Source organism: Centropristis striata, chromosome 18 (assembly GCF_030273125.1).
Source record: "Centropristis striata isolate RG_2023a ecotype Rhode Island chromosome 18, C.striata_1.0, whole genome shotgun sequence".
NCBI lineage: Eukaryota > Metazoa > Chordata > Actinopteri > Perciformes > Serranidae > Centropristis > Centropristis striata.
In genome coordinates, this window is record NC_081534.1 from 786273 (window position 1) to 814220 (window position 27948).

General features: G+C 36.8%; 3 protein-coding genes across 3 annotated transcripts in view; all 3 read right to left on the reverse strand.

Annotated features, from left to right (window-relative positions):
• fynb (FYN proto-oncogene, Src family tyrosine kinase b) overlaps window positions 1-3105 on the reverse strand; it is an 80381-nt gene extending 77276 nt beyond the window's left edge. Inside the window, exon 1 of the mRNA XM_059356586.1 lies at window positions 3048-3105. The gene's annotated coding sequence lies outside the window, so the exon portion shown is untranslated. The remainder of the gene's footprint in view (window positions 1-3047) is intronic.
• Window positions 1-27948, reverse strand: part of cnih3 (cornichon family AMPA receptor auxiliary protein 3) — a 386093-nt gene that overhangs the window by 122569 nt on the left and 235576 nt on the right. The gene's annotated exons all lie outside the window — the stretch shown is intronic.
• si:dkey-119m7.4 (uncharacterized protein LOC560629 homolog) lies at window positions 2784-27941 on the reverse strand. Its single transcript, XM_059356883.1, has 11 exons — window positions 27286-27941; window positions 23701-23804; window positions 23472-23626; window positions 21268-21436; window positions 18094-18217; window positions 16014-16120; window positions 11897-12108; window positions 9540-9648; window positions 8557-8769; window positions 3048-3167; window positions 2784-2859 (listed from the first exon to the last, which is right to left on the reverse strand). The coding sequence occupies exons 1-11, from the start codon at window positions 27637-27639 to the stop codon at window positions 2784-2786; spliced, it is 1743 nt and encodes a 580-aa protein (XP_059212866.1). The 5' UTR covers window positions 27640-27941.

Genomic DNA, 27948 nt, shown 5'->3' on the forward strand with positions numbered 1-27948 from the left:
AGTGTCTGCAACTTTCCCTTGAGAAACACCGGAAATTAATAATTTATAAGTTGCACATCTTGCTGTCTGTGGCATGTTGTCATTAAGAAACACTTGAAACAGTTGAGCTCCTATAATGGCAGTGGATGACCATATAATTAATCAAACTAAGGCTCCGTTTACACGAGGACGGTCTGAACAGAAGACTAAAGTGGCGTCTCGTCTTCACTTTTTATTCCGCGTTTAGACGAGCGTTTTCAGGAGGAAATCTGCTGATACGGTGATCTAAAGTGTGTGAATGTGATTGTATGCAGCCAGGCGGCATCACTTAAAGCCATAAGAGCATCTTTGGGCATGCAGAAGTTTTCACGCCACACATTTTCATCAGCTACTCCTTCCACAAAGTTCTCCACCATCACTAGATCTCCCAGGTCTCGTTCACAGCCGTCTGGCTCCTCCCACCAATCGCTGCATCCAGAATGTGATGGAGGTAATTCCAGATCCTTCTCTGTTCACTAATACTATCTGTACATATCCTGGACATTTGGTGGAAAGACTCCTGTAAGTTTATTAGAGCTGCCAGAGCAGCTTGAAGGTCCCACCATGGAAATAATCCCACGTTTCTTTATTTCCTGTCCTGGAGCATGTATGTGACGTAAACACATACGTGACGTGAGCAGATCAGATCAGAGTTTTGTGTCTTGTCAGTGTAGACGACACGCTACGGAGGAGAGGATTACACTTTTACACTTTGGAGGGTGGTTTCAGATTTTTGCGTCTTTAAGCCCCAAAAACGCCGTCACCGTCTAAACGAAAGGCACTTCACATAAAATATTTTGTTGTTTTTACCCGCGAGCGTCCTGGTGTAAACGGGGCCTAAATGTGCAGGAAACAATGCATAGAACAGGTGAGGCGGTTCAGAGCTGCAGGCTTTTAATGGATGCAGAGATTGTTCTGTCATTGTTTTAAACGGAGCAAGAGGTGACGAGAGCAATTAACCCCAATTATCAAAGGAAAGGAGGAGAAACTCCCACATGTGAGAAGGAAGCAACATATTCATATTCTCAGCACAGTTCAATATATGTGACTTGTTGAGAAGAATACAAAGTGGGGAGTAGGGCTGGGCAATATATCCATATGAAAGATATATCGATATAGTTCAATTGTTTTACTTTCTTTATATATAACTGCTGCTGCCCTTACTAGGGTTTGTTATATTTAGTTCTTTTGTAATGTTTTTTTTCCCCTCATATACATATATTTATTTCAGAAGATGATTGGCCTATTTTATTTCATACGCTATTTTTATTTAAGATATTTTTATTTAAATGTCACTTTATGGAGCTTTGACTTTAAAAAAAAACTGTTTTAGTAAAACTACTTGTGACATGTTATAATTGGCTTTGATTGAACATTTTTTCTCACTTTGCAATAAAAATATATATCGTATAAATTCAGCCTAAATATATCGGGATATGACTGTTAGTGTGGCTCCGTCTAGTTTTGAGGATGTAGCTGACGCGTGTTTTAAGCCGAAAAAATCCCACCGTTTCTTTTTTATGGTTTATTGAAAACCTTTCGTTTGAGCATTACAAATAATAAACTGCAGCAATCCAAAAAATAACAATTATGAGCACGGTCATAAACTAGTGTGCTCTCCTCGTCTCCATAATCCTAATTAAAGCAAAGTACGCAATTATGACGTTACAATGACTTTTGGTCCATATAGTCAGGCGGCTTAGCTAAATAAAGGGGACACGCTGGACAAAAGCATCACATTTTTTCCACGTGCTCTCTATCATCATAGGTTTCAATTTTTGGTAGGAGCCACTTCATCAAGATGGCCGATCCGAGATGGCACCCATATAAAGTCTATGAGAACCAATACATCTTCCAAGCCACACAGAAGGTCAATCTTGGTGTCAAAATCTACATTTTCTGGGTCCAGGAATCATTTAAAGCTGTTGAGAATATCATTAGATGATTATTTGATCAAATAGAAATGTTCATTTTCACCCAGACTGGTAGGCAACTCGCTTCAAGTGCTGCAGCAGAGAATCCTGAGCTGAAAATGTTTGGAATCTAATAATTATGTAAATACATGGCCAAAATGAACATATCTATTTGATCATCTAGTGATATTCTCAGTAGCTTTAAATTATTCTTTGACCCAGAAAATGTATATTTTGACACTAAGATTGACCTTCTAAGTGGCTTAGAAGATATACTGGTTCTCATAGATTTTATATGGCTGCCATCTCCGATCTGCAATCTTGATGAAGTGGCTCCTACCAAAAATTGAAACCTATAGTGATGGAGAGCATGTGGAAAAAATGTGGTGCTTTTGTCCGACGTGTCCCCTTTCTTCTTAAATCTGGTCCTAAGCCGCCGGACTAATATCGCCCAGCCCTATTCTCAGCACATGCAGATCAATATATGTGACTTGTTGAGAAGAAAACAAAGTGTGGAGAGTTAAAAACACTTTGTCATCACATCCAAACATTAGAAAGAGACAACAATTGTTGGAGACAGATGATGCACCAGCTGATGTGCAGGAATGCAGCCTGCTGCTGCTGAAAGTTCCTGAGCACTGTGTTTCCCTACTGCATGCACAGGAGCCTAAATGCATCCCAGATGAGAGCCAGTCAATCATGTGAGGTTGTGTCCTTCATCTGACTCCACTAAGCATCAACAATAGAGATGATGATGATGATGATGATGATGAAGGGGGGTGGGGGTGCAGGGTAAACAACCAGAGCAGAGGATTTTAAAGCAATGCGTCAAAATGCTCAGAAAGCCTCGTGCTACCAGACTAACAGACAGTCTGTTCCTGCTGTTCTATGGAGAACCACCAGTCTAACGTGCTGCTGCTCCATCAGGCTGGAGGTGGAGGTTTCACCGGGGAAACACACTCACACAGCCTCCACACACAGCAGGAGGCTAGCAGAATAAAGACGTTTGCGTAAATACGCACGATGAATAATGCCAATAATAATAATAATAACAATAGTAAAATCAAAGCCAGTCAGAGCCAGCAGCAGCTGATGATAGCAGAGTTAGCATCTTACCGGGTAGAGGTGCTAACAGCCCTCAGCTCTATAGTCCATGTCGGTGAGTCAGTCCCATGGCCCTGGTGTCCTGCTGCTGCTGCTGCTGCTGCTCCCAGCCGCTCACTGATGGCGTTAGCTCTGCAGGGCCACAATGCAACTACTGCTGCCTTCAGGGGCGGTCGGAAATATCAGCACTAGGCAGAAGAACGCAACCTATAGGAACAAACATGTGCATTGAGCAGGGAGGGCGACTTAAAAGCTGCAGGGGGCCTCATGGACACTACCATAGAGCCACATATAGCAGTAGTTCTCAACCTTTTTGAGTCGCGACCCCCAATTTTGCAAACATGCATGTTGTCTGTGACCCCCGCTCACTGAACACAATCTCACACGCACAGTTCAGATCACCCAAAAAAGAAACAAAATGACCAAAAAAAGGAAACAAAATGACCAAAACAGACACGAATGGACCACAAAATGATCAAAAAAGACACAAATTGAGCAAAAAAGACACAAAATGACTAGAAAAGACACAAAATGACAAAAAAAAGGCACAAAATGACCAAAGAAAAGACACAAAATGACCAAAAAAGACACAAAATGACCAAAAAAAGACACAAAATTACCCAAAAAAGACACAAATTGAACACAAAATAATCAAAAAAAGACACAAAATGAACAAAAAAAGACATTAAGTGACCAAAAAGACTAAAACACATTAACACATGAACACTTTAACACAGTGGAGACAGAGCTGACTTCCAAAATGATTTGGCGACCCCCAGAAATCATCTCGCGACCCCAATTGGGGTCCCGACCCCAAGGTTGAGAATAGCTGGCATTATTGGTATTACCTGTGTATTAAATATCTCCTTTGGAATATCACCTTTGGTATGCGTTTTCAACAATCTGCTGCTGTTACAAATAAACTCTTTGACTTTTGTTTAGTAATTAGTTTAGGGCTGCAACTAACGATTATTTTTTTTATCGATTAATCTGTCGATTATTTAAACGATTAATTGATTAGTTGTTTGGTCAATAAAATGTATAAAAATATCAATCAGTGTTTCCCAAATCACAAGATGACGTCCTCAAATCTCTTGTTTTGTCCACAAACCAAAGAGATATTCAGTTTATTGTCATAAAGGAACAAAGAAACCAGAAATATTCACATTGAAGAAGCTGAAATCAGAGAATTTGGACTTATAGTCTTACAAAAAACTGCTCAAACCAATTATTCGATTATCAAAATAATTGACAATTAATTTAATAATATATATATAATAATAATCGAATAATTGCTGCAGCTCTAAATTAGTTACTTTTATTGCCACACTTGATTGTGGAGACATCTCAGAAGTCCGAGCTTTCAGAAGCCAGTGAAGTACGCATAACGGGCCCGTCCTTTGACTGACAGGCCTCTTGTCCAATCAGATATCGAGGGGTGGTAGGTGGGCGGGACTTCGGGATGGAAGTGGTTGTGTGTGTATAAAAAGATTTCTTCTGGTAAACATATTTAATTCAGAGTATACAGCATAACTTTTAGACTTTTATTGGTTGTTTTTATTTGCTTATGCTCAGCAACAAAGAGGATTATATATAATTATATAAAAGATAAAGCATGACAAAGTCGTAAAAGAAATATAGTAACATAGAAGCTACCTAGTCATTGGTTTTGTTGTGATGTTGTGAGAGTTAAATTTAAATGTAAAGGTGGAAACATTGTTTTGGGGGAATATGTGTCAGATGAGCAGATCTATTTTATTTTAGTTTCACTTGGACTTGTTAGATTTGTAATGACGTGGTAAACAGCTGGACGAGATGTTTAGTTTGTACTCAGCGCTGCAGCGCCATCTTCCGGTTTATCTTAGAATGACACTTTAATGCAAGACAGCAGCAAGCTGAAAAAACTATTTTATATCTGATCCATCAATTTGAATGGAAGCCCACTTCCGCCAGAAAAAAATAAAAAACTTCAGTCGAAATAATTATGACTTTTTATCTCATAATTATGACTTTTTATCTCATAATTTCCACTTTTTATCTCATAAGAATTACTTTTTATGTCATTATTATGACATTTTATCTTATAATTATGACTTTTTATCTCATAATTATGACTTTTTATCTAATAATTTCGACTTTTTATGTCATAATTATGACTTTTTATCTCATAGTTTCTAATTTTTATCTCATAAGAATGACTTTTTATGTCATAATTTCCACTTTTTATCTCATAAGAATTACTTTTTATGTCATTATTATGACATTTTATCTTATAATTATGACTTTTTATCTCATAATTATGACCTTTTTATCTCATAGTTTCTCATTTTTATCTCACAATTATGACTTTTTATTTCATAATTTCGACTCTTTATCTCATAATTTCGACTTTTTATGTCATAATAATGACTTTATTTCATAATTTTGACATTTTTGCTGATAATTACCACTTTTAATCACATAATTATGAATTTTTATCTTATGATTTCAGCTTTTTATCTCATAATAATGACTTTTTATCTCATTATTTTCGACTTACTTTGAGGACATTTTTGTTCTCAATTTTTTAAATCTTTTTTTTATTCAGACTAACTGAATTTACCCTCAGGGATAAATAAAGTAATTTTGATTGATTTTTTGATTTGACTTGATATATAAATATTTATATATTCTGCATAACAAGTACTTTCACTTACTATACTTTAAATACATTTTGAAGCTGGTACTTTTGTCATTTTACTTCAGTAAGTTTTGAATGCAGGACTTTTACTTGTAGTAATTCACATTGTGGTATTAGTACTTTTATTTAAGTAATGGATCAGATGATTTTTTTCCACTGGAAATAATGAACCTCTTAAAACTAATTGTAAAGTAATTTGTTTGTAAAGTAACAAGGTTAAAAATTACAGACATTAGCCATTACAGACAGATAACGTGATTATTTCTCTGAGTTAAAGGAAAATACATTACTGTGTTGTAGTATGTTTCCTTTTTATTCTGAAAACTTCAGAAATAACATTCATAACATTCATTTTGTTTACACATCTTTATTGTACTAAAAGTCAATAAAAACACATTTCATAGAAACAACCAGAGTCACAGACTTGGGTTCAGTGTAAATGTAAAAATATATAGATGCATCAATACTATCATTTCAAATAACATCAAAAAATGAAACATTTAAGTGTTTTTACCTCAATCAGTATTTCAAGTTTCTTCTGCTGAATGAACCTGAGAGCAGTTTCAGTTTAACATATTACATTGATCCAACATGGTCACACAGGAATCCGTGAAATAGCCACAGATTCACTTAACTAAAAAAAACTGATTATGTACATTCACTGAGTGAATATTTAGAAAATAAAACATATACACTACCGGTTAATTTAATTTAATTTAATTTAATTTAATTTAATTTTTATGTAATTATTTATCTGAATTAAAGCAAAATTGAAATCTTAAACTTTGTCACAAGATAAAACAGACATCAAGGAGTTCATTTTTAGTTAGAACTCAATTTTGACCAAAAATGTAGTTACTGCAGTTAGACTCTGTGGGGCAGTATAATCCATCCAACAGTCACATTTTCATGACAGAATTTGACCTTTGACCTCCAATGCTGCAATAGGGAAAATGTTGAATTGAACTTCATATTGATCTGATGTGCTTATTGGTTATTCCACACAAAAAGCACAAATACAGCTTTAAAATGATATATTACTTGTATAGCAGCAATAACAATAATTCATATCAGAATAAAATAACTTTGCAATGAAGTCTGGTATTCAGGCAGTTATAAATAACTTTCTAAGCAGCAGAAACACAAAATAATAATTCAAAAAATACTGAGATTTTCCTGAGAAAATAAGGTTTATTCATTTCAAAAATATTTTTTCAACTCTTACCCTATATTTATACCCGTCACTAGAAACATGTCATGTTTTTTGTTCCTAACAGCCTGAATTTCCTGATACTAAAGTCAGTCTATAATCTATAAGGGTGCAACATCATTCTTATTGTGAAAACAAGTTTTTTTGTTTTTATTTAGCTTTTGCAAAGCTGCAGCTATTCTTCCCTCTAGGGGTCTATCATCATATTTCAGTGTGATAAATACAATGTAGAAATACACAGAATGATAACAGACATGACATACATTATATCAATACAGAACATAAAACAAAAAGAACACAGACAATACTTCATTACATTTCACATAAAACGTTTTGAACCTTGTTTTTTCTATTGACATATATTCTAACATATGTATTCTATTTAATTCTTAACATCACATATAGTGAGATGTTTCACTCCACTGATAATAACTTATGATAACTGGACATAAAGGAAAGATGGGATACAAAAACAAACTTGTACAGAAGCTGGAGAAAAGGGTAAAAATACTTACAAACAGCAAAGTCCCATAAAAAGAAAAGATTCCTCTTGATTTCCAGTGGAATCATCAGAGATGGTTGGAATAGTGGTGAAAATATTGACTCACAGCATCAGTGTGTCCTGGTGCAACAGATCACGTCTGTTTTTCTCAGCAAGCTCTTAAAGACGGCCGGCTTCACACGCCCCTCCTCTCTGGACAGGTAAAGGTGGAAACATGAGATAGAAAATCAGCTTTGAGCCTCAGTAGAGCTGCACAACAACCGCTGAGTTATGATAAAAACAGTAGTTTTGAGGAAACATAAAAAACATAACATAAACATAAAAAAAGAAATCTGCCTTGACTCCACCCCACATTAGCTTGTTTTAAGATTGTTTTTTGTTGCTGAGTTAATGAAAATCTCCGTTATTTCTGTTACTCTACATTAGTGACCAGAACATTTACTAGCAGGCTGTAAGGAAACTACCTTTCAGCTAAAAAGCTAACACAGCTAGCGTGAGTATAAAGAGGTGAATTCACAAAGAATGGAATGCGGCCGCTGCACTACAAAAAACATGAAGCTCACCAAGTATTTTCTTCTTCTATCTAGCAATAGTATCTTAATTTTATTGTTTCGAGTATAATTTACCTACTGACCATAACCTTATGTGCTTATTTAATTATTAGTATTATTATGTGCTTATGCAATTATCTTATTGTTTAAAGACTTGTTTTTAGAGTTGATATTGTGAGCTTTTTCATGCTTTTCAAGCTATTCAACTGTTGAATATGGTGAGTTTTTACCTAAAATATTGGTTCCAGTTGAGAGTTTTAGTTACTTGTAGTTTGAATTATATTTAAAAAGCATTTTCTATCACCAAAATGTGCTAGTTTCAAGTATTTCTGGCTTATTTTAATGTTACTACAGTTGGGCGATTCAAGCCACAATTGCTCATAATAAGTATTTTTGTATTTATTTCAACATGTCATTGTTTTTTTCAGTGCAGAGATATTTTTACTTATTTAAAGTCTGGTATTCAGGCAGTTATAAATAACTTTCTGAGCAAATTGTTGAAATGCGGGTCCTTTTTTACCCATGTTGTGCATCAAAGGGTTAAAAATGATGGTCTAAAAGTGGTGTTGGTGTCAGACCTGAGGTTGGGTGCCTCTATTTCTTCGATGGTGTCAGGTAGCGGTTTATTGGCTGTCTCCGGCAGCAGCAGGGTGAGGGCGGAGCCTAGCAGAGGGCAGACGCCACAAAGGATCATGGGAGCCTGAGGACAGCAGCTCCTCAGGAGATACATCAGAGGAGCCAGGACGCCTCCGATACGAGCACACATGCAACCAATGCCGATCCCATTCTGTCTGTTGGGGACAGGCAAAGAGAGAGAGAGAGAGAAATCTAGGTCACATACACTACTGGTCAAAAGTTTTAGAACACACCAACTTTTCCAGAATTTAATTGAAAATGATGCAGTTTAATGTCTCAGTGTACTCTGAAATTAATGCACATTTGCAACATTTAAAATTCTTTATTGAGCATGATAGTGTTTTGAAAGTAAAAAAAAGATTCAAAATCACATTTTATGTTGGACTAAAGGACTAAAAAAAGACACAAAATGACTAAAAAAAGACACAAAATGACAAAAAAAAGACACAAAATGACCAAAAAAAAGACACAAAATGACCAAAAAAGACACCAAAAGACACAAAATGACAAAAAAAAGACACAAAATGACCAAAAAAAAGACACAAAATGACAAAAAAAGACACCAAAAGGCACAAAATGACTAAAAAAAGAAACAAAATGACCAAAAAAAAAGACACAAAATGACCAAAACATAAATGTGATCTTGTGATTGATCCTGTCATCCAACTCTGGTTTTTATTCTAGTGGGACTCTATTTTATTTGTGTCTTGTGTGTTTAGCGTAACAATTTGGGTCATTTTGTGTATTTTTAGGTCATTTTTTTGTCTTTTTTTGGTCATTTTGTCTTCTCATTTTGTGTCTTTTTTGGTGATTTTGTGTCTTCTTTTGGTCATTTTGTGTTTTTTCAGTCATTTTGTGACATCACATCATATAAGGCTCAGGAGTTTTAATCTGTCACAGCAGTGTTTTGGAGGGAAACACTCACCTGATAACAGTGGGGAACACCTCAGCTGAATAGACGTAAATAATAGAAAGAGAGGCTGTGATGCCGAACTTCCCAATCATGGCCAGCACGGTTTTAATGACAGACAGCTCTAAAAGAAAGAAAACAAAGAAAACAGAGGGGAAATCTCAGACACAGACTGGAAACATGGAAAAAAACATGGAACGTGAGAACCAGCTTATCATCAACCTACTACATTTTAGAATACATCTGCCTTAGGTGAACAATTTTAGTCATTTTGTATATTTTTAGGTCATTTTGTGTCTTTTTTTGGTCATTTTGTGTCTTTTTTTAGTCATTTTGTGTCTTTTTTTAGTCATTTTGTGTCTTCTTTTGGTCATTTTGTGTGTTTTTTGGTCATTTTGTGTCTTCATTTGGTCATTTTGTGTGTTTTTTTGTCATTTCGTGTCTTCTTTTGGTCATTTTGTATTTTTTAGTCATTTTGTGTCTTTTTTGGTCATTTTTTTAATTCTTTTTTTAGTGATTTTGTGTCTTTTTTTGGGTCATTTTGTGTCTTTTTTGGTCATTTTGTGTCTTCATTTGGTCATTTTGTGGGTTTTTTTGTCATTTTGTTTCTTTTTTTTTTATTTAACCTTTATTTAACCAGGAAATATCCCATTGAGATTAAAAACCTCTTTTTCAAGGGAGCCCTGGCCAAGAGGCAGCAAACACAAAATACAGTTACATATTTACATAAGACACAGACCTTAAACGCGTTATGAGAAAAAAGTGCATGTTGTGGAATTGGCCTCAATAACTCTCAGTTTGGATTTAAAAGTGCTCAAAGAAGCTAAGTCAGTTAGTTTACAGTCTTTCTGGAGCATATTTTACCTTTTACCAACTCTGTAGAGCAGAAGGGACAGAAAGCAACAACTGATCTAGTGAACGAAGAGAATAAGATCCTGCATTTCTCACAGAAATTAAGGTGCAAATGTACGAAGGCAGCAGTCCCAATATTACCTATAAATGAAAGTATAGCAATGACTCTGAGCCCTTGGAGTGGCCAGAGCAGGACATCCTACCCGAGAGTATAATTCACAATGGTGAGAGGACATCTAACAGTTAGTAATGAAGCTCAAAGAAGCTGATAAACAGGATCAATCATTCTGAGACATTGATCAGCATTCATGTACAAAAGATCTCCGTAATCCAACACTGATAAAAACGTTGCAGTGACAAGACGCTTTTTTACATTAAAAGAAAAACACAACTTATTTTAAAAATAAAAACCCAATTTTAGCCTCAGCTTCTTCTCAATATTTTCTATGTGTGGCTTGAAGGTGAGTGAGTCATCAATTAAGACTCCTCAGTATTTATACATAAGAACCACCTCTATTTCACTGCCCTCAATAGTGGACACTGGGGGAACCATTTGGGGCAATTTTTTACTGTTAGAAAACAACATAAGCTTTGTTTTATCAGCATTGAGAACCAGTTTCAAGTGAATAATGAGTGTTGTACAGCTACAAAAGCTTTCTGCAAAGATTCAACAGCCTGAACAAGAGTTGATCCATAGCAGTAAATAACTGTGTCGTCAGCATAGAAATGCATATTTGCATCAGACACATTTAGACCCAAGTCATTAAAAGTGCATTTTAAAAAAAAAGAGAAGTCACCAGCCACTTTTATTGACTGGTGGATTGTCCCTGTTTAGACAGTCTAAGACAGAGGTGTCAAACTCTGGCCCGTGGGCCAAATTTGGCCCGCAGTATAATTGTATTTGGCCCGCAAGGGAATACCAAATGACAACCAGAGCTGGCCCGCCGGTATTATACAGCGCAAATAATACTACAAATCCCAGAATGCTCTGCTGGTGTTCTGGCTTGAACACAGTAGATCAGTGTGGAGCAAACTGAGCAACAATTAAAGTTGTCTTCATGCACTTTTTCTTGCTAGTCCAAGGCTTGAATGGCTGCACATTCATTGAAGGATATTATTATTAGTCATTTGGTTTATTATTGTTATTTTATTCTTACATTTATTTTTTTAGCCTGTGGAAAAAGATTACTGTTAAATTTAATTTTAAAGAAGGCCGCATATAAAATAAAGGGACATACGATTTTTATCTAAATCTTATTTAAGAAATGAATGCCATTGATGTGTTTGTTTGTTTTATTTGATGTTCGATTTTGCATGTTTGCAATATTAAGTTATATCAAGCTTTGCTTGTTCCATTTCGTTTGAACTTGTTTAGGTCCATTTTTTCAATAAATATCAATGTTGGCCCGCGACTTTGTCCAAGTTTTAAATTTTGGCCCACTGTGTATTTGAGTTTGACACCCCTGGTCCAAGAGGTGAACAGTCCTAGAGCATGCATACATTAACAGGTGTGTCCATACCTGTGGGGATGAAGGTGGTCAGCAGGCAGGCCGTGCCACCCACAGCCAGGAAAGATAGCTGTGAGTATTTACGGGAGCGGTTGAGAGTGAAAAGTGTGATGGTACGTGCAGGCATCTCTATCAGGCCAAAGATCATCTGGGTCAGATAGATGTTCATTCCAAGGTCAGAAATGTTGAGAGACAGGCCATAGTACACAAGCACATTGGCAAACCTGAGACAGGTGGAAAAAGGTAGATTCTTCATCAGACAACCAACACTCTTCATATATTCAAAAGGAAAAAAATGACCAAAAAAGACACAAAATGACAAAAAAAGACACAAAATGACCAAAAAAGACACAAAATGAGAAGACCAAATGACCAAAAAAAGACACAAAGAGTCTACACTCTCTTAGTTAGTATGTGTTACGTTTTAGTTTGTAGAAAAATGAACCAAATATTTACAAGAATTAAATAATTCCACAATGCTGTTTTTGATAGTATCTAGTATAGTATCTTATAGTATCTTATAGTATCTTCCATGTGCATTTACGGGGATGAATTGATTGCTCAATAAAATAATTGAAACCTCAATAAAGTTCTACTTACAAATAAATCTGTTGAAATGTCATGTTTTTTAATTGTATTAATTTGCATGGATGTCTGCATATTACAAAACAAAATGTTTATATTTATGTTTGGATATGATACAGTTAATTTAAATTACCCCCAATTTCAAGACAATTCCCATTAATTCCCATAGATTTCCATAATGCCCATGGAAAGTTTCTGATTTGGAATATTTCCAAAATTTCCCTGCTTAACTTCCCCAAAAGTTTCTGGAAATGTATCAGAAATTTTCTACCCCTTTGCAACCCTAACAGTACCACAGGATGGTGCTAAAGAAAGAAAATGTGCAGCCCTACACATAGTTTATGGTTTTTATGCAATATTTTTTTCCTTCAGAGGTTGTAAGAAATGGTATCAACCCAAAAATTGCTGCAACAACTTGGGAAATAGTTGAACATGGAAATGGACTTCAGGAAGACAAACATTAATATTCTACCCATAAACACCTTTATAGTTTTACTTTATTTATTAAATTAGTCATTTTGATTAGAGATTTGTGACCATTCAAAATTATTTAAAATATCATTTATGTATATTTGGAAGATACAAATACATTGATTGAAACAATGAGAGGTACCAACAATAACAACTATTTTTGTACGACGATGACATTTCTCATTTTTGTGCACAGTTACTTTTTTTATTTTGAAAGTGCAGTACAGTGAAAATTATCTTTTATATATATATACACAGACACGTTTTTAATGCACAATTCAACTATTATACAATATACACATTCTGGGTTCCTTTTGTGTACAATGAGATATTGTTTGAACAAAAAATAGGTAAGAATTGTTCCGTCTCTCATCTTTACAAATGTATCATTTTATTATTAATTTGACACAGGGGCCACAACAGGGGCCAAGGGCTTCTTCACAGGGGCAGTGGCCCCTGGAGGCCCCTGTGAAGAACCACCACTGTCTACGTTCCAACCCTCGCCTATGGTCATGAGCTTTGGGTAGTGACCGAAAGAACGAGATCGCGGATACAAGCGGCTGAAATGAGCTTCCTCCGTAGGGTGGCTGGGCTCAGCCTTAGAGATAGGGGGAGGAGCTCAGACATCCGGAGGGAGCTCGGAGGAGAGCCGCTGCTCCTTCTCCTCTAAAGGAGTCAGCTGAGGAGGTTTGGGCATCTGGTAAGGATCCTCCCGGGCGCCTCCCATTAGAGGAGTTCCGGGCACGTCCAACTGGTAGGAGGCCCCGGGGGAGAACCAGAGAGGAGCTAGACGTTGTGGCTGCGGAGAGGGAGGTCTGGAATGCCCTGCATAACCTGCTTAACCTGCTGCCCCACGACCCGGCCCCGGATAAGTGGAGGAAAATGGATGGATGGATGGATGGATAAGGGGCAAGCAATAAGATACAAAACCAGATACATATATGCAGTGCAAGAAAAAGGTAATTTTGTGAAGATTTGTAAAGATAATTTTATTTCTTAAGCACTGACTGTATAATAACGATGGTCATAATCACTGTGGCATTGAAACATTAGTTTATGGACTCAAGTTTTAAATCTTTAAGTTTGTTGTTTTGGCTTTTGCAATTTTGGTTTATGGCTGCTGCCATGTTGTTGTTTTTGCAAAAACATGGCAGCAGGTTGATTAGCAAGGAAATCTGTGGAAGGGACCTGTCAATCATGAGGTAGGGACACTCAAACCGTTCGAACACAAGGTCAATAATAATGAGAATGGAACTAATTTTTCAACATCTCTTCATGCTTCAAGAGCACCACTGTCATCCCCCACATTCCCAAAAAAAAGTCACAGTATCAGTAAAGACTGTTACCCTGAAGGCGGTAAGTGCTTTGACTCCCACCACTATGCATGTTGCCCCAACAGGTCCGCAGACGGCCTTTTCTGCCCTCCAGCCAGTCATTTCCCACCTTTTTGTTTTCAGTTTAATTGCCTGCATGGGAGGTGGATAGGCAGGTTTAAATTCTTTGGCTGCAAGATTAAAAAGACCCCTACCACTCTGTGGTTTAAGTAGCTTTTTTTGCCAAGAAGTTAGTTAAGTCCTAACCAAATCAACTGCAAACTGTTTAACACGACACACAATTATTTCTTTTTACAAAACAAAAAATATATAAAAATTAAAGGTAAATCTAACATTGTTTCTATAACCTCACAATGAATTGTTATGATAATATAGTTATAATCATATTTATAGATACCATGGCATCAAAGATCTCTCACTTGGAATAGTCTCAGTGGCCCTCATTTATCAAACCAGCGTACGACAGAAAGTGAGCGTAAAGTGGGCGTACGATCATTTCTGCTCAAGGCTCGGCATTTATCAATTTGAAGTCCACACGTCTGAGTCTGAGAATTGATCTTAGACTATTGTATCGATGCCTGGAGCTGATAAAACTCTGTGGTGTTTTGTTTTTTAATGGAGAAAAAGCAAAACATGTTTAGGCTACATCAATTATCATTAAATATAATTTAGAATAAATACACGCGATGCGACCGTTAAATTCTTTAAACAGAATATTAGCCGAGGATATTAAATGTTGTTGTCTTCTGTTATTTACCATTATTATTATTATTATTATTATCCTGCTGGACACCGGAATGTCAGCGTCTCCTCCACCAGCGGAGGTGCCCGAATAGAAACACACACACACACACACTCCTCTTACTGGGACAGAATTATTACTAGATGTAAAGAAGTAAATAATATCTCTCTATCATAATAATATCAATTTTGGGATATCATATAGATTATTAGGCTTTATATATCACAATGTTTAAATGAAATATTCCAACCTCACCAGGAGTTTAATGCTCCACTGCTACTCTGCTGACAGCACCACTGATTTCCTCCCTTTTCACTTTTTATGCTGCCAAACTAAACCAGTTTGTTGTGTTGCAGCTGTTGGACGTCAGCGTTTCACTTTCTGACGGATTAAAACTTACTTTAAAACATTGTTTACCTCCTTCAACTAAAAAGCTGTGAAAACTTTTAAGTCTGTGCTCCAAATGTAAAATATTCATCAAACTTGTTTGAGTTTATAACTATAAGTACTTTTATTTAATAAACCCTTCGTCGATGCATATTTCTGTAATATGTCTGCACTCCAGCTATTATCTTCCTTTCTTTCTTTTTCTTTTTACTGCTATTAAAGGTTTCCTCAGATCAGACCTCATATTGTGAGAGAGAACTGAGCTTTAACACAGTTTGCCAAGAGATGGAAAAGAGGTGTGTGCTGGAATAGCAAAGTTCCAGACTGTTAGGAATGTGGGACGGCAACAAAACTCCTAGTGCCCCTGTGTAAAACTAGAGGGGCACTTGGAAGCTCTGCTGTGTTCCTGTGTTTACGGTGGTCATTGTAAACACACACATAAATAAACAGAAATTTAAAAAAAAGCTGTACTGCAGGACAAGTTGCTGAACTAGTTGAACACGTTTGTTTGTGGTGTGTCAGGAGCTTAACTAACATGTATGTACATGAGGCCAATCATGATTGGCATTCAGAAGTAAACAATGATATAAAACACTGTGCTCATACTCACCAGAGATAAAAAATAACCAAAGACTGCTTCCTCATTTTTGGGGTTCGAACAAGGTCAGCGAATGAATGATTTTTCTTCTCCTCACCTTTCTCTTCAGCTGCATAGACCTGTTGAAACAGTGAGTTAAATAGTGACAAAACACACTACTATTTCAGTAGTTCACATGCTTAAATGATGATTACTGGTGGAAACAATCATGCAAAGAAATAATGGTTGGTTCACAGTGAGCCAGAGCTGCACTGTAAAAAATGTAAAACACTGTCAATTTGCATCAGAAATAGGTTGTAAAATTAAACATTGTACATCACGTAGCAGATACTTTTAATTACTGTCAATCAAAGAATAGTAAAAAACTTTAAATTCTACCACCATAAACTGTAGAAAACACACAGTTTTGCTGTAAAAATATACATTTTTCATGTAAAGTTAATGGAGAAATACCACGATGACACAATTATCCTAAAAGTAATGGGATTATTCAGTATAAATTACAGTTTTTGCTGATATTTACATTTACATACGCTCACTGTATTTTTTACGGTGATGTTCTGGCATCCACAGCTGCCGGTATTTTACCGTAAATTAAACAGATTTTTTTTTTACAGTGTGATCTGTTTGATGCTGGAGTTTCTGTCACACAGTTAGCACAATTTCATTGATATTAAAACAACTACAGACCCGTCTCTCTCTAAAACTCTGGAACGGGCTATCTTCACTCAACTCTCCTTCTATCTTCATGGGAACAATCTCCTTGACCCTCACCAGTCTGGTTTTAAGAAGGGCCACTCAACAGAGTGGACCTTCTCGCTGTGACTGAACAGCTTCACAATGCGAAATCGGCCTTTCTCTCATCTGTCTCTCACTTATTGTAAGTCGCTTTGGACAAAAGCACCAGCTAAATGACATGTAATGTAATGTAAATCAAGAGGAATTATCAGAATCAGAATGAGAATCATCTTTATTGGCCAAGTCTGTGTACACAAACATGGAATTTGACTCCGGTTGACATTGGTTTTTAAATAAATTCTAAATATAAGAAAAACATTTTTTTTTTATTAGACAGGACAAGTCTGTGAATTTCTGCAGCAGCAGTGCAGCACAGTAGCACAGTGCTAATAGGCTGCACATTTAGCTCTGTAGCAGTAGTGTGTATGTGCTGCAGCAGTATGTGTCAGTTAGTGACCTCCGTTTGTTTACAACAAGCAGCCGGACACTTAGTGATGCGAGTGGATCAAGTGGGAGGTGTGTGTTAGACGTCACACGCAACGTCAAATATTCCGCCTTGCCACGATGGCCCGTTCATAGTGGTCAATCTTCCAACAGTTCCTCCAATTTTCCACCTCTGTGACTACCTCCGGAGGTGGAAAATTACCCCAGAATCCCGATTCGGGCGCATTCAAAGTACAGGCGAGACGTTACAGAACCGTAAATGTCCCGGTGTAGCTACCAGATCGGCTCGGGGTCCTTCGTCTGCTGCTGATTACGTCACACAAATGTCTGTTGATTATGTCACACAATATGATTGGCTGTACGCTTGAATGGGAGTGAAATGTGATTGGCTGTACAACGGACAGTTGTGATTGGCTGTACGTCGTGGCAACCGGCTGTAGTCATAGCAACGCTTGCCTGTAGCGAAACCAACGTTCAAGTTTTGTGTATTTGTTTGCTAAGCAGCAATATATATATATATATATATATATATATATATATATATATATATATATATATATATATATATGTATATATATATATATATATATATATATATGCATATACGTTGGGAACAGACCCAAAAAAGACCCAAAAAAGGTGCTACACAAATTATAATTATTATTATAATTATTATTATTATTATTATTATTATTATTATTATTATATGTTTATGCTTACAAATGCTACATTTCTTGTACTTTGTGATTTTTAGCTGCAAGTCAGAAGAATCTGTTCGTTTGATACTGATTGTCCAATAATAGGCGTGTATATGGGTCGTTCTCTTTTTGCATGATAATGTTCAGATCATGTATCATAAAGACTTAATAACTGACCAGTAATTTAAAATAAATATAGACCTGTAAATTACCTGACACATCTCCAAATCTTTGGTGAGAGGCTTCCCATTCATCTGCGCTGCTTTCTGGATCAGTTCCCATGCTTCTTCTTTTCTGTCCTTGGCCATTAACCAGCGAGATGACTCTGGCAACACCCTAACAATGTCAAAACAAATTACATTGTCACCTATTTACAAACAGCGACTGTGTTGCTGTGCATGTCATAGACATTTTCCATGGAAGATAAAATGCTTTCAAGGGAAGGGCGTTAGCATACTGAAACTGGAGTGGAAAGCTGTTATACTCAGGCCGGTTTAACAAGTAATTAAAATGCTACAATGTTATAAGAAAGGTCAAGGCAAATCAGTGCATTTTCCTGTGCTGCTGCACTAAATATATGAGGGGTTTGGCATCAATCATGCATGCCATTGAGCAGGTGCTACAAGTTTTTTATTTCAAAATTTTTATCCCATGATTTTTGTAACCCATTTATTTTTCACCCTGTGCCAATTGCCTATTTCCTGATCCCGGGCGCTACTCTGTCAGCCTGGGGAGAGCCCTGAACCAAGGTTATTATAGTTAACGAAAACTAACGAAATAACGAAAACTAGAATTGAAAAAACATTTTCGTTAACTGAAATAAAAATAAAAGCTAGAGTTTTTAAAAAAACGATAACTAACTGAAACTGTATTTTGTGGTTACAAAACTAACTAAAACTAACTAAAATTATAGTCAAAATGTCCTTAGTTTTCGTTTTTGTCAGCTTTTTTCATTCATAATTCAGTGTTTCTATTTGAACATGCAACACATGGTGAATATGTTTACTGAGACTGGGATGTTTACACTAGAACCAAAATACAAAACAGTTAATAACCTTATTGGGGCTGAGATGATAAACCAAAGGAAATAAAGGCAAAATGTATTATGACCACTTTGAATCTGGCACCCAACACATAGCCCATTACAAAAAAAACTAAAACTAACACTAAAACTAATGAAAACTAAACTAAAACTAAGCATTTTCAAAAAATAAAAACTAAACTAAAACTAGAAAACTCACTCTAAAAACTAACTAAAACTAACTGAATTTGAAAACAAAAATTCACAACGAAATTAAAACTAAAACTAATGAAAAATCCAAAACTATTATAACCTTGCCCTGAACTAGACTCATGCTTCCTCCGATACATAGTTAGCAACCTCAGTTAGCACACCGCTTCTTGTCACCTGACACCGCACGGGCGTTGGCGACATGGCGCCCAAAGCATCCCTGGCGGGAATCCACCAACTTCCATGGCATGGATCCAGCCATTCTCACCTGACTTCACCCACTCCTGATCAATGATCTACTCTATATGTCCCGCCCATTTCCTTTCTTCTGGCTGGCAGCAACATGAAGCAGCATGTGAGGGCCCTCCGTCCCCGTGATTCAGATACAAACCTGTGGTTGTGTATGATAAAGTGAGTTTACTGCTTTCTTCATATGTTGCTGTACTTTAACTCGATGGAGTTTTGGGCTATTTTGTCCATTTTTGAATCCATTTCATCCTGCCTGTATACACCACTTAAAAAAATGTTTAAATTGCCATGTTGTTGGGGGTTTTTTTCAGCACAACCTCACCTATAATTGTTTTTTTATTCTGACTTACTGGATCAACATTTTGAACCAAAAAGAAACAAAGAAAAAGCAACATAAATGTGATCTTGTGATTGTGTGTGATCCTGTCATCCACCTCTGGTTCTTATTCTAATGTGACTATTTTATTTGTGTCTTGTGTGTTTTGCAGAATAATTTGTCATTTTGTGTTGTTTTTTTTGGGGTCATTTTGTCTTTTGTTGTGTCCTCTTTTAGTTATTTTGTCTTCTTTTGGTCATTTTGTGTCTTTTTTTTTTGGTCATTTTGTGTCTTTTTTAGTCCTTTAGTCCAACATAAAATGTGATTTTGAATTTTTTTTTTTAAACTTTCAAAACACTATCATGCTCATTGAAGAATTTTAAATGTGTCAAATGTGACCAAAGGTGTCAAATCTACCATATAAGAGGGTTCCATCCAGTTCTATCATTTGATACTAAATCTATTTGAGCTTGTCTCCAGTTTTACTTGGTATATCATCATCAAACTGAAACTGGCCTCATGGAGTTTACAGCCAGAACTTTAGAGGTAAATGTACAGTAGGGCTCCACGCTGCTTTGTTTTATACTCTGATGGAGGCAACAAGTCTGGATTATTTGGCGCTTTTGGAGACTCCAGAGGGTTAATGGTTATTTTCTAGATTGGATGTGATTAAATGTTTGACCAGTATTGATTGGTAAATGCTATAATCGTCATCTTGTTTGTTTGCCTTGAGACCACAGACATAATATTCTGTGTAAGTGTGCAGTGCACATGATTTGTTAAAGGAACACTCCACCGTTTTTTCATATTAAAACATGTTATTCGGTCAAGTAAGACGAGTTGATACAGACCTCTTGCGTCTCAATGCGTGCACTCAATCGCCCTGGCGCGCGGAGCTACTTGGCTAGCACTTAGCTTAGCCCAGTTCATTCATTAGGATCCAAACAGATGGACAGTTAGAAGAGACCAAACTCCTCCACGTTTTCCCTATTTAAATACAGCTACACGAGTAGTTAAACGACCAAGTATGGCCACACAAAATAAAACGTGGCGCTTTTCTAAGCGGATAAAAAGGAGAACTATAATGTATGGCGGAATAGCACTTGGGAGCACTTCGACTCGGCGCAGTAATATCATCACTCCTGACGGAAGTGAGAGGGAGCGGAAGTGATGATATTACTGCGCCGAGTCGAAGTGCTCCCAATTACTGTACAGTACAAGTCCCGTAACGGTAGCGTATCGCTACTACTATTAGCCCCGCTACCATAACGCTGGTGATCTGGCTACGAGCCGGGGGACAGCGGAGCCCCCAGAGACCTTTCGCCTTTCAACTTTGGCTCTAAACTATTTAAAACACCATCTACAGCTAAAGAGAGTTTCGCGTCTGCAGCAGCCATGTTGGATCCGTAAGAAAACTACAAGCTTCCGTCTGCCGGGTAGTACGCGTCATCGTCTTGCCGTCCCTCCCCGCTCTGTGATTGGATCCTAAAACAGGGCTAAGAAACCTCTCTGGTTGCCAGACCCCTTGGCAGTTCGAAATGAAATCGAGCGTGCAAAGCAGTCTGGGTATACCAGGCTACTTCCACTCACCAGATGTAAAAGATGAAGAGGACAGAAGGTGCTGAGATGGCCAGCTGCAGCATACGCCAGTCTCTGATGAGGTACGCCACTCCAGCCAGGATAATGTAGCCAAAGCCGAAGAAGTAGTCCGTGATTATACCAGCTAGCATCCGCTGCTTGGGTCCGGTCCACTCTGTGCCTGGATGATACACAAGAATAACACGTCACACTGCTTCTACTGGACCCCAACTCATTTTCTCAGGCAAAAAGCTCATCCAGCAGCCACATAGTCTAGACGGAATTGTCCAAAAAGTGAAAGTGAGGAGCATTTATGGGTACAAGTCAGCAAACCGGCCTACTTTACTTATTTCAAGGGTGCTGAATCCAAAAAAAATGGTTCCCAAGCGAAATTTTTGAGTTTTTGACCTTCTCATTTGCATATCAAAATGGCGGCCATTGGTCATTGGACCATTTCCCCTTAGTTTTTTTGAAAGTAGGCAATCAAAGATGAGGAAATTAAGTTTCTGGATCTATAGTCTAGGGTCAGAGCAAGGATATAGTGGAGGCTTTTTTATATATATATATATATATATATATATATATATATATATATCAACCTTGGGGTCGGGACCCCAATTGGGGTCGCGAGATGATTTCTGGGGGTCGCCAAATCATTTTGGAAGTCAGCTCTGTCTCCACTGTGTTAAAGTGTTCATGTGTTAATGTGTTTTAGTCTTTTTGGTCACTTAATGTCTTTTTTGGTCATTTTGTGTCTTTTTTGGTCATTTTGTGTCTTTTTAGGTCATTTTGTTTCTTTTTTTTGGTCATTGTGTGTCTTTTTTGGTCATTTTGTGCCTTTTTTTGATCATATTGTTTCTTTTTTTGGTCATTGTGTGTCTTTTTTGGTCTTTTTGTGTCTTTTTTTGATCATTTTGTAGTCAATTTGTGTCTTTTTTGGCCATTTTGTTTCTTTTTTTGGTCATTTGGTGTCTTTTTTGGTCATTTTGTTTATTTTTTTTGGTCATTTTGTGTCTTTTTAGGTCATTTTGTGTCTTTTTTTGATCATTTTGTGGTCAATTTGTGTCTTTTTTGATCATTTTGTTTCTTTTTTTGGTCATTTTGTTTCTTTTTTGGGTGATCTGAACTGTGCGTGTGAGATTGTGTTCAGTGAGCGGGGGTCACGGACAACATGCATGTTAAATTGGGGGTCGCGACTCAAAAAGGTTGAGAACTACTGACTTAAACAACTGCCTCAAAATCAAGGATACATTTATATTTAATACATTTTATCAAATATATTAAGTAAAATGAAATGACAACAGAATAATTTATGACAGTGTAGGATCAAGTCCTCCTGTGACATCTCTTTAAGGTCAAGTATTTTATTACTCATTTATTTACTGGCATTTATTTTCCTTTCCTGTGTGGTTACCTGCCTCTCCCCACTGACTCACCTGCTTTTAATTACCCGGCCATTCCTGTGTTATTGTCGCATGTTTAATCTGTGCCAGTTTTTCTCGTCTGTGTGGCTGCAACTGTCTTTACTCAGATTTGTTTTTTCAGCCATGCTCTAGCTTTGATGGAACAAAAACTGGCACCAACATGGTCCACTCATGGTTCAGTTTGGCGCCCCTGGTCACAGTATTTTTTGTTTTTACGGTTAAAAAACGGCAGCTGTGGTTGCCAGAACTTTACCGTAACAAATATGGTGCAACTTTTCCTAATATTACGGTAAAATGAAATTTGCATTGTTGATTTCACATTTACGACCATAAAAGTTTTTCCATCAAAAGAAATGCTGTTTTGCCATATAATTGACAAGAAAATACAAGAAAAAAAAGACAAAATGATAAAAAAAGACACAAAATGACCAGAAGATACAAAGTGATGATGTACATTCACTGAGTGAAGATTTAGAAAATAAAACATATATTTCTCGCTAGAAATGTGATCAAAATCCATTTTTATGCAGAAACTAAGTCAAAATATTGATTTTTTTCACTAAAAATGAGAGAACTGTCCGCCATGTTTTTTGTTCTGACCGCCGGGACCTTGAAAGTCACGTGACTTGGAACAAACCAATAGGAACAAATATCCATGGAATTAACTTGCATTGTAGCGAAATCCGTGTCAGTTTCACGGAAATTTGAGTGATTCCGTGGCTATTCCACTGATTTCTGTGAGACCAGATTGCAAAAATCACATATTTCTTTCACTTTTTTTAAGACACTGACCTAGGACAAAGGCATTCATGATGACACCAGAGACAGACGTTCCAACGATGAAGCGAAGGGCGATGTAGACGTAGAAGTTCGGGGCGAAGGCAGCTCCGACCCCGGAGACGGGCTGGACGGCCAGGTTCACCAGAATCACCATCCTGCGACCGTACCTGGAACAAGACAAGACGTTTCTGGTTATTCCATGGAAACAAATCTGAGAATTTTACTGAATCATCAAACTTACTTATCAGCGAAGCTCCCATAGCCAACAGCACCAACGAGAAGGCCAAACATGTACATAGATGAGGCGATGTTGTTCAGGACGGCTCGATCACAAACCAGGTCCCACTGCAACAAGAAACACAAAAGTAATTATATTAAAAAATATATATAATATATAAATATTAAAACGTTTTTCATCTGGAAACCATACTGGACTTCCCCTGAGAACTGAATCCTGAAAACTGTGGGTCAAGACCTCATTACCTCATAACTATCCAGACTGTGGTCTAATTCCTCTATTACAAACAATTTGGCATCTCATAAACCAGTAGTTCTCAACCTTTTTGAGTCGCGACCCCCAATTTAACATGCATGTTGTCTGTGACCCCCGCTCACTGAACACAATCTCACACACACAGTTCAGATCACCCAAAAAAAGAAACAAAATTACCCAAAAAAAGGAAACAAAATGACCAAAAAACACACAAATTGACCAAAAGACACACAAAAATGACCAAAAAACACACAAATTGACCAAAAAAAGACACAAAAAATTACCAAAAAAGACACAAAATGACCCAAAAAAGGAAACAAAATTACCAAAAATAAGACACAAAAGACCAAAAAAAGACACAAAAAGACCAAAAAAGAAACAAAATGACCCAAAAAAGAAACAAAATGACCAAAAAACACACAAATTGACCAAAAAACACACAAAATGACCAAAAAAGACACAAAATGACCCAAAAAAGAAACAAAATTACCAAAAAAGACACAAAATACCTAAAAAAAAGACACAAAATACCAAAAAAGACACACCATGACTAAAAAAGCCATTAAATGACCAAATAGACTAAAACACATTAACACATGAACACTTTAACACAGTGGAGACAGAGCTGACTTCCAAAATGATTTGGCGACCCCCAGAAATCATCTCGCGACCCCAATTGGGGTCCCGACCCCAAGGTTGAGAACAGCTGTCATAAACTAGTGGCTGCGCATTTATGTTTCCCAGAAGATGAATCATAATGATTTGGGCTTTTTAAAGTAATTTTCCTTAACACTCCGAAATCTTCATCTAATATGTCCATTAAAAAATCTGTTAAAAAAATCTGTTAAAAAAACCTGTTAAAAATCTTCACCATGCCATGTTGGTATCAGTTTTATCAGCGTTACCTCACCTTTATGTCCTGATGATTCATTTTTAACTTTTACTTACTTGATCAAAATTTTGAACCCAAAATAAACTAAGGAAACATAAAATCTGATCTTGAAAATTATGTTTCCAAACACATAATTTTAAATGAATCCAGGTTGCATATATACAACATATAACAGGTAAAATGAGGATAATATCTAGTTCTATATTTTCATACTAAATATATTTGACATTATCGATTATAGACTCAATGTTGCTTCATTTTTATGTCTTTACGCCAGACCTGGGCATTGGGCGGCCCGCGGGCCACATCCGGCCATTGGCTGTCCTTGTCCGGCCCGCGTGACGTTACCCAGAAACTAGAAATCAATATAACCGCGGTGCTTTTATTTTGAAAGAAATAGCAAACATTAGCATTAGCACTAGAGCTAACAAGCACTTTTACTATAGTTAAGACAACAAATATAGCCGCTAATATATATGACAGAATAAAATAAACTCTAACAAACCTTGTGTCCTGTCAGTCAGCCACTATAGAAGCCTTTTGATACTTTATATCAACTTTATATGAATTACTACGCACTCGTTATTATTTAACGTTTGTTTTTTCATTTAACCGTTCTACCGGTTATTTCCTGTCACTACCTTTCAAAATGAAAGCACCCGTTTTACACTGGACGGCACCTTTTCAAAATAAAAGCATCACAACATTGTAAAACACCTTGAAAATGTACAAACATGAAAAACAAGCTATAATACAAAAACACAAATAGGAAGCTTACTAAAAGACATTTACAGTTGTGTTTAAAATAAATGTTAAAGTGATATAGTGATTGGAGTATTTACTACTTTTTACTGCTATATTTGATTTACTCCACATTAACAGTCTCATCATAACATGTGTTCCTATCAGTAGCAGCTCAAAACCAGATAATTTACTGTATTTTATAAAGCGATTACGTTAATATTGAGCAGAATTTAGTTCAGAGTTTTGGTCCGGCCCCTGCAACCTTCGTGGTGTTGGTCATGTGGCCCCTTGGGGACATTAATTGCCCCCCCCTGGTCTGGACACATTTTTAACTTAAAGGCCTACTGTGTGGTTCTAGGGATCAATAAGTAATAAGTCATCACTTTGTTCTGTTCAACACTTTCATACAGGTTTATTCCTGTTTTACTGGAACAAACATCAGATTTCAACCACAGCCTTTATTCATTGGACTGTAAATATCAGATCAATTTACAGTTTATGCTGCTAAAGTTACAGAGCACCAGACATCAAGTCCAAGGAGGACTGGCAGAGAAACATCTAAATCACTGCTCTCAAACTGGCGGCCTGTGGGCCAGTTGTGGCCCTCGTGATGATATTTTGTGGCCCTCACCTTGATATGAAAGTTTAATGTGAGTTTTATATGAATGGCACTTTACCGTGCTGTGTGTGAAAGGTCCCTTTAATTACTTTTTTTGGTAATTCTGTGTCTTTTTTTGGTAATTTTGTGTCTTTTATAATAATAGTTTCTTCTTTTAAATAATTTTGTGTCTTCTTTTAAATAATTTTGTCTCTTTTAATAATTTTGTCTCTTTTTAAAATAACTTTCTGTCTTCTTTGGTAATTCTGTGTCTTCTTTTGGTAATTTTGTGTCTTTTTTTTGTAATTTTGTGTCTTTTTAAAAATATTATGTCTTTTTTGGTAATTCTGTGTCTTTTTTGATAATTCTGTCTTTTTTGGTCATTTTGTTTGTTTATTAAGTAATTTAGTTTTTTTCTGTCATTCTGTGTATTTTTTGGTCATTTTGTGTCTTTTTAAAATAATTTTGTGTCTTTTTAAAATATTTGTGTGTATTTTTTTGGTAATTCTGTGTCTTTTTAAAGTTTTTTTGTGCCTTTTTAAAAACAATGTGTGTATTTTTTTCGTCAGTTTGTGTCTTTTTAAAATAATTTAGTGTCTTTTTTGGTATTTCTGTCTTTTTTGGTCATTTTGTTTAGTAAGTAATTTCAGTTTTTTTTTGTCATTTTGTGTCTTTTTAAAATAATTTTGTGTCTTTTTTGGTAATTCTGTGTATTTTTTGGTCAGTTTGTGTCTTTTTGAAATAGTTTTGTGTCTTTTTAAAATAATTTTGTGTCTTTTTTGGTCATTTTGTGTCTTTTTTTAGTAATTTTGATACTGCCTCCAGCGGCCCCCAGGTAGTTTGAGTTTGAGAGCCCTGATCTAAATCAACTGCAGATCTGACTGACACTGTTTTGTCCAATTGCATCATTTTGGTCTCCTGCTGCCCACCCCTCAGGTTAATGTGTCACGTTTAACCTTGTGTCAGGTATCACCACAGCTAACTCTTTAAAAAAAGCCTCTCTGCATTACTGAGCTGCTTGGAGTCTTCATGAGGAACAAGAATAGATTTTCAGTAAAATCCTAAATTGAAGTGGAAGTAGAGTTTCTAAGCCACTCACCTCAGTCACGATGGTGCTGCTGAAGGTCTCAGTGCTGTAGTCCCAGCCCCCGCTGCAGCTCCCAGTAGAGGGTCCAGTGCTCAGAGCTGCAGCCCCATCAACACTGTGGTTCCTGGGGACTGAGCAGGCCAGCTCAGGCTGACCACCAGGCCCAGACACAAGGCTAAAGTTTAGGCTTGAAGAGGTTGAATTGCCTGCTGAGGAGCGACATAAATGCGGAGGAACGGCTCCGGTGAAGACAGAAACCAGCATGTGGAACGCCAGAAAGATCTGAGGTAGACAGATCCAAATATACAAGATCTTCTGGTACTTCCCAAAGCCTCCAATCAGACACAGGATCTCATCAAAATTCATTTTTATAGCTGTTTGGAGAGGAAATGTGCTGCAGAAAGTCCAAAAGTGCTGCTGAAAAGGAGCTGAAAGATGCTCAAGAGCCTGTCAGACGTCTCAGAGGTAAAAACAAAGAAAATAAATGAATAGAAAATATAGAAAAAGTGTCTCCAAGAGATGGAGTCACACCTGAGTGGTGCTCCAGTGTGACTCCTGACAGTGACTGATAGGAGGTAAACAGGAGGGAGGTGCTGCTCCCTGAGGGAGGAGCTGCTCTTTCTCCTCCTCCTGTCAATCAAAGTGTCATAAACTAACCCTTATAGATTTTATGCC

Excerpts from the sequence above, each read along its gene's own strand:
- si:dkey-119m7.4 (XM_059356883.1), bottom strand. The coding sequence starts at position 27,639 with ATGAATTTTGATGAGATCCTGTGTCTGATTGGAGGCTTTGGGAAGTAC. Across the intron at positions 23,805-27,285 it reads GCAGCACCATCGTGACTGAG|TGGGACCTGGTTTGTGATCG; the intron begins GTGAGTGGCTTA and ends TTCTTGTTGCAG. Across the intron at positions 3,168-8,556 it reads ATAGAGGCACCCAACCTCAG|AGCTAACGCCATCAGTGAGC; the intron begins GTCTGACACCAA and ends GTGGCCCTGCAG.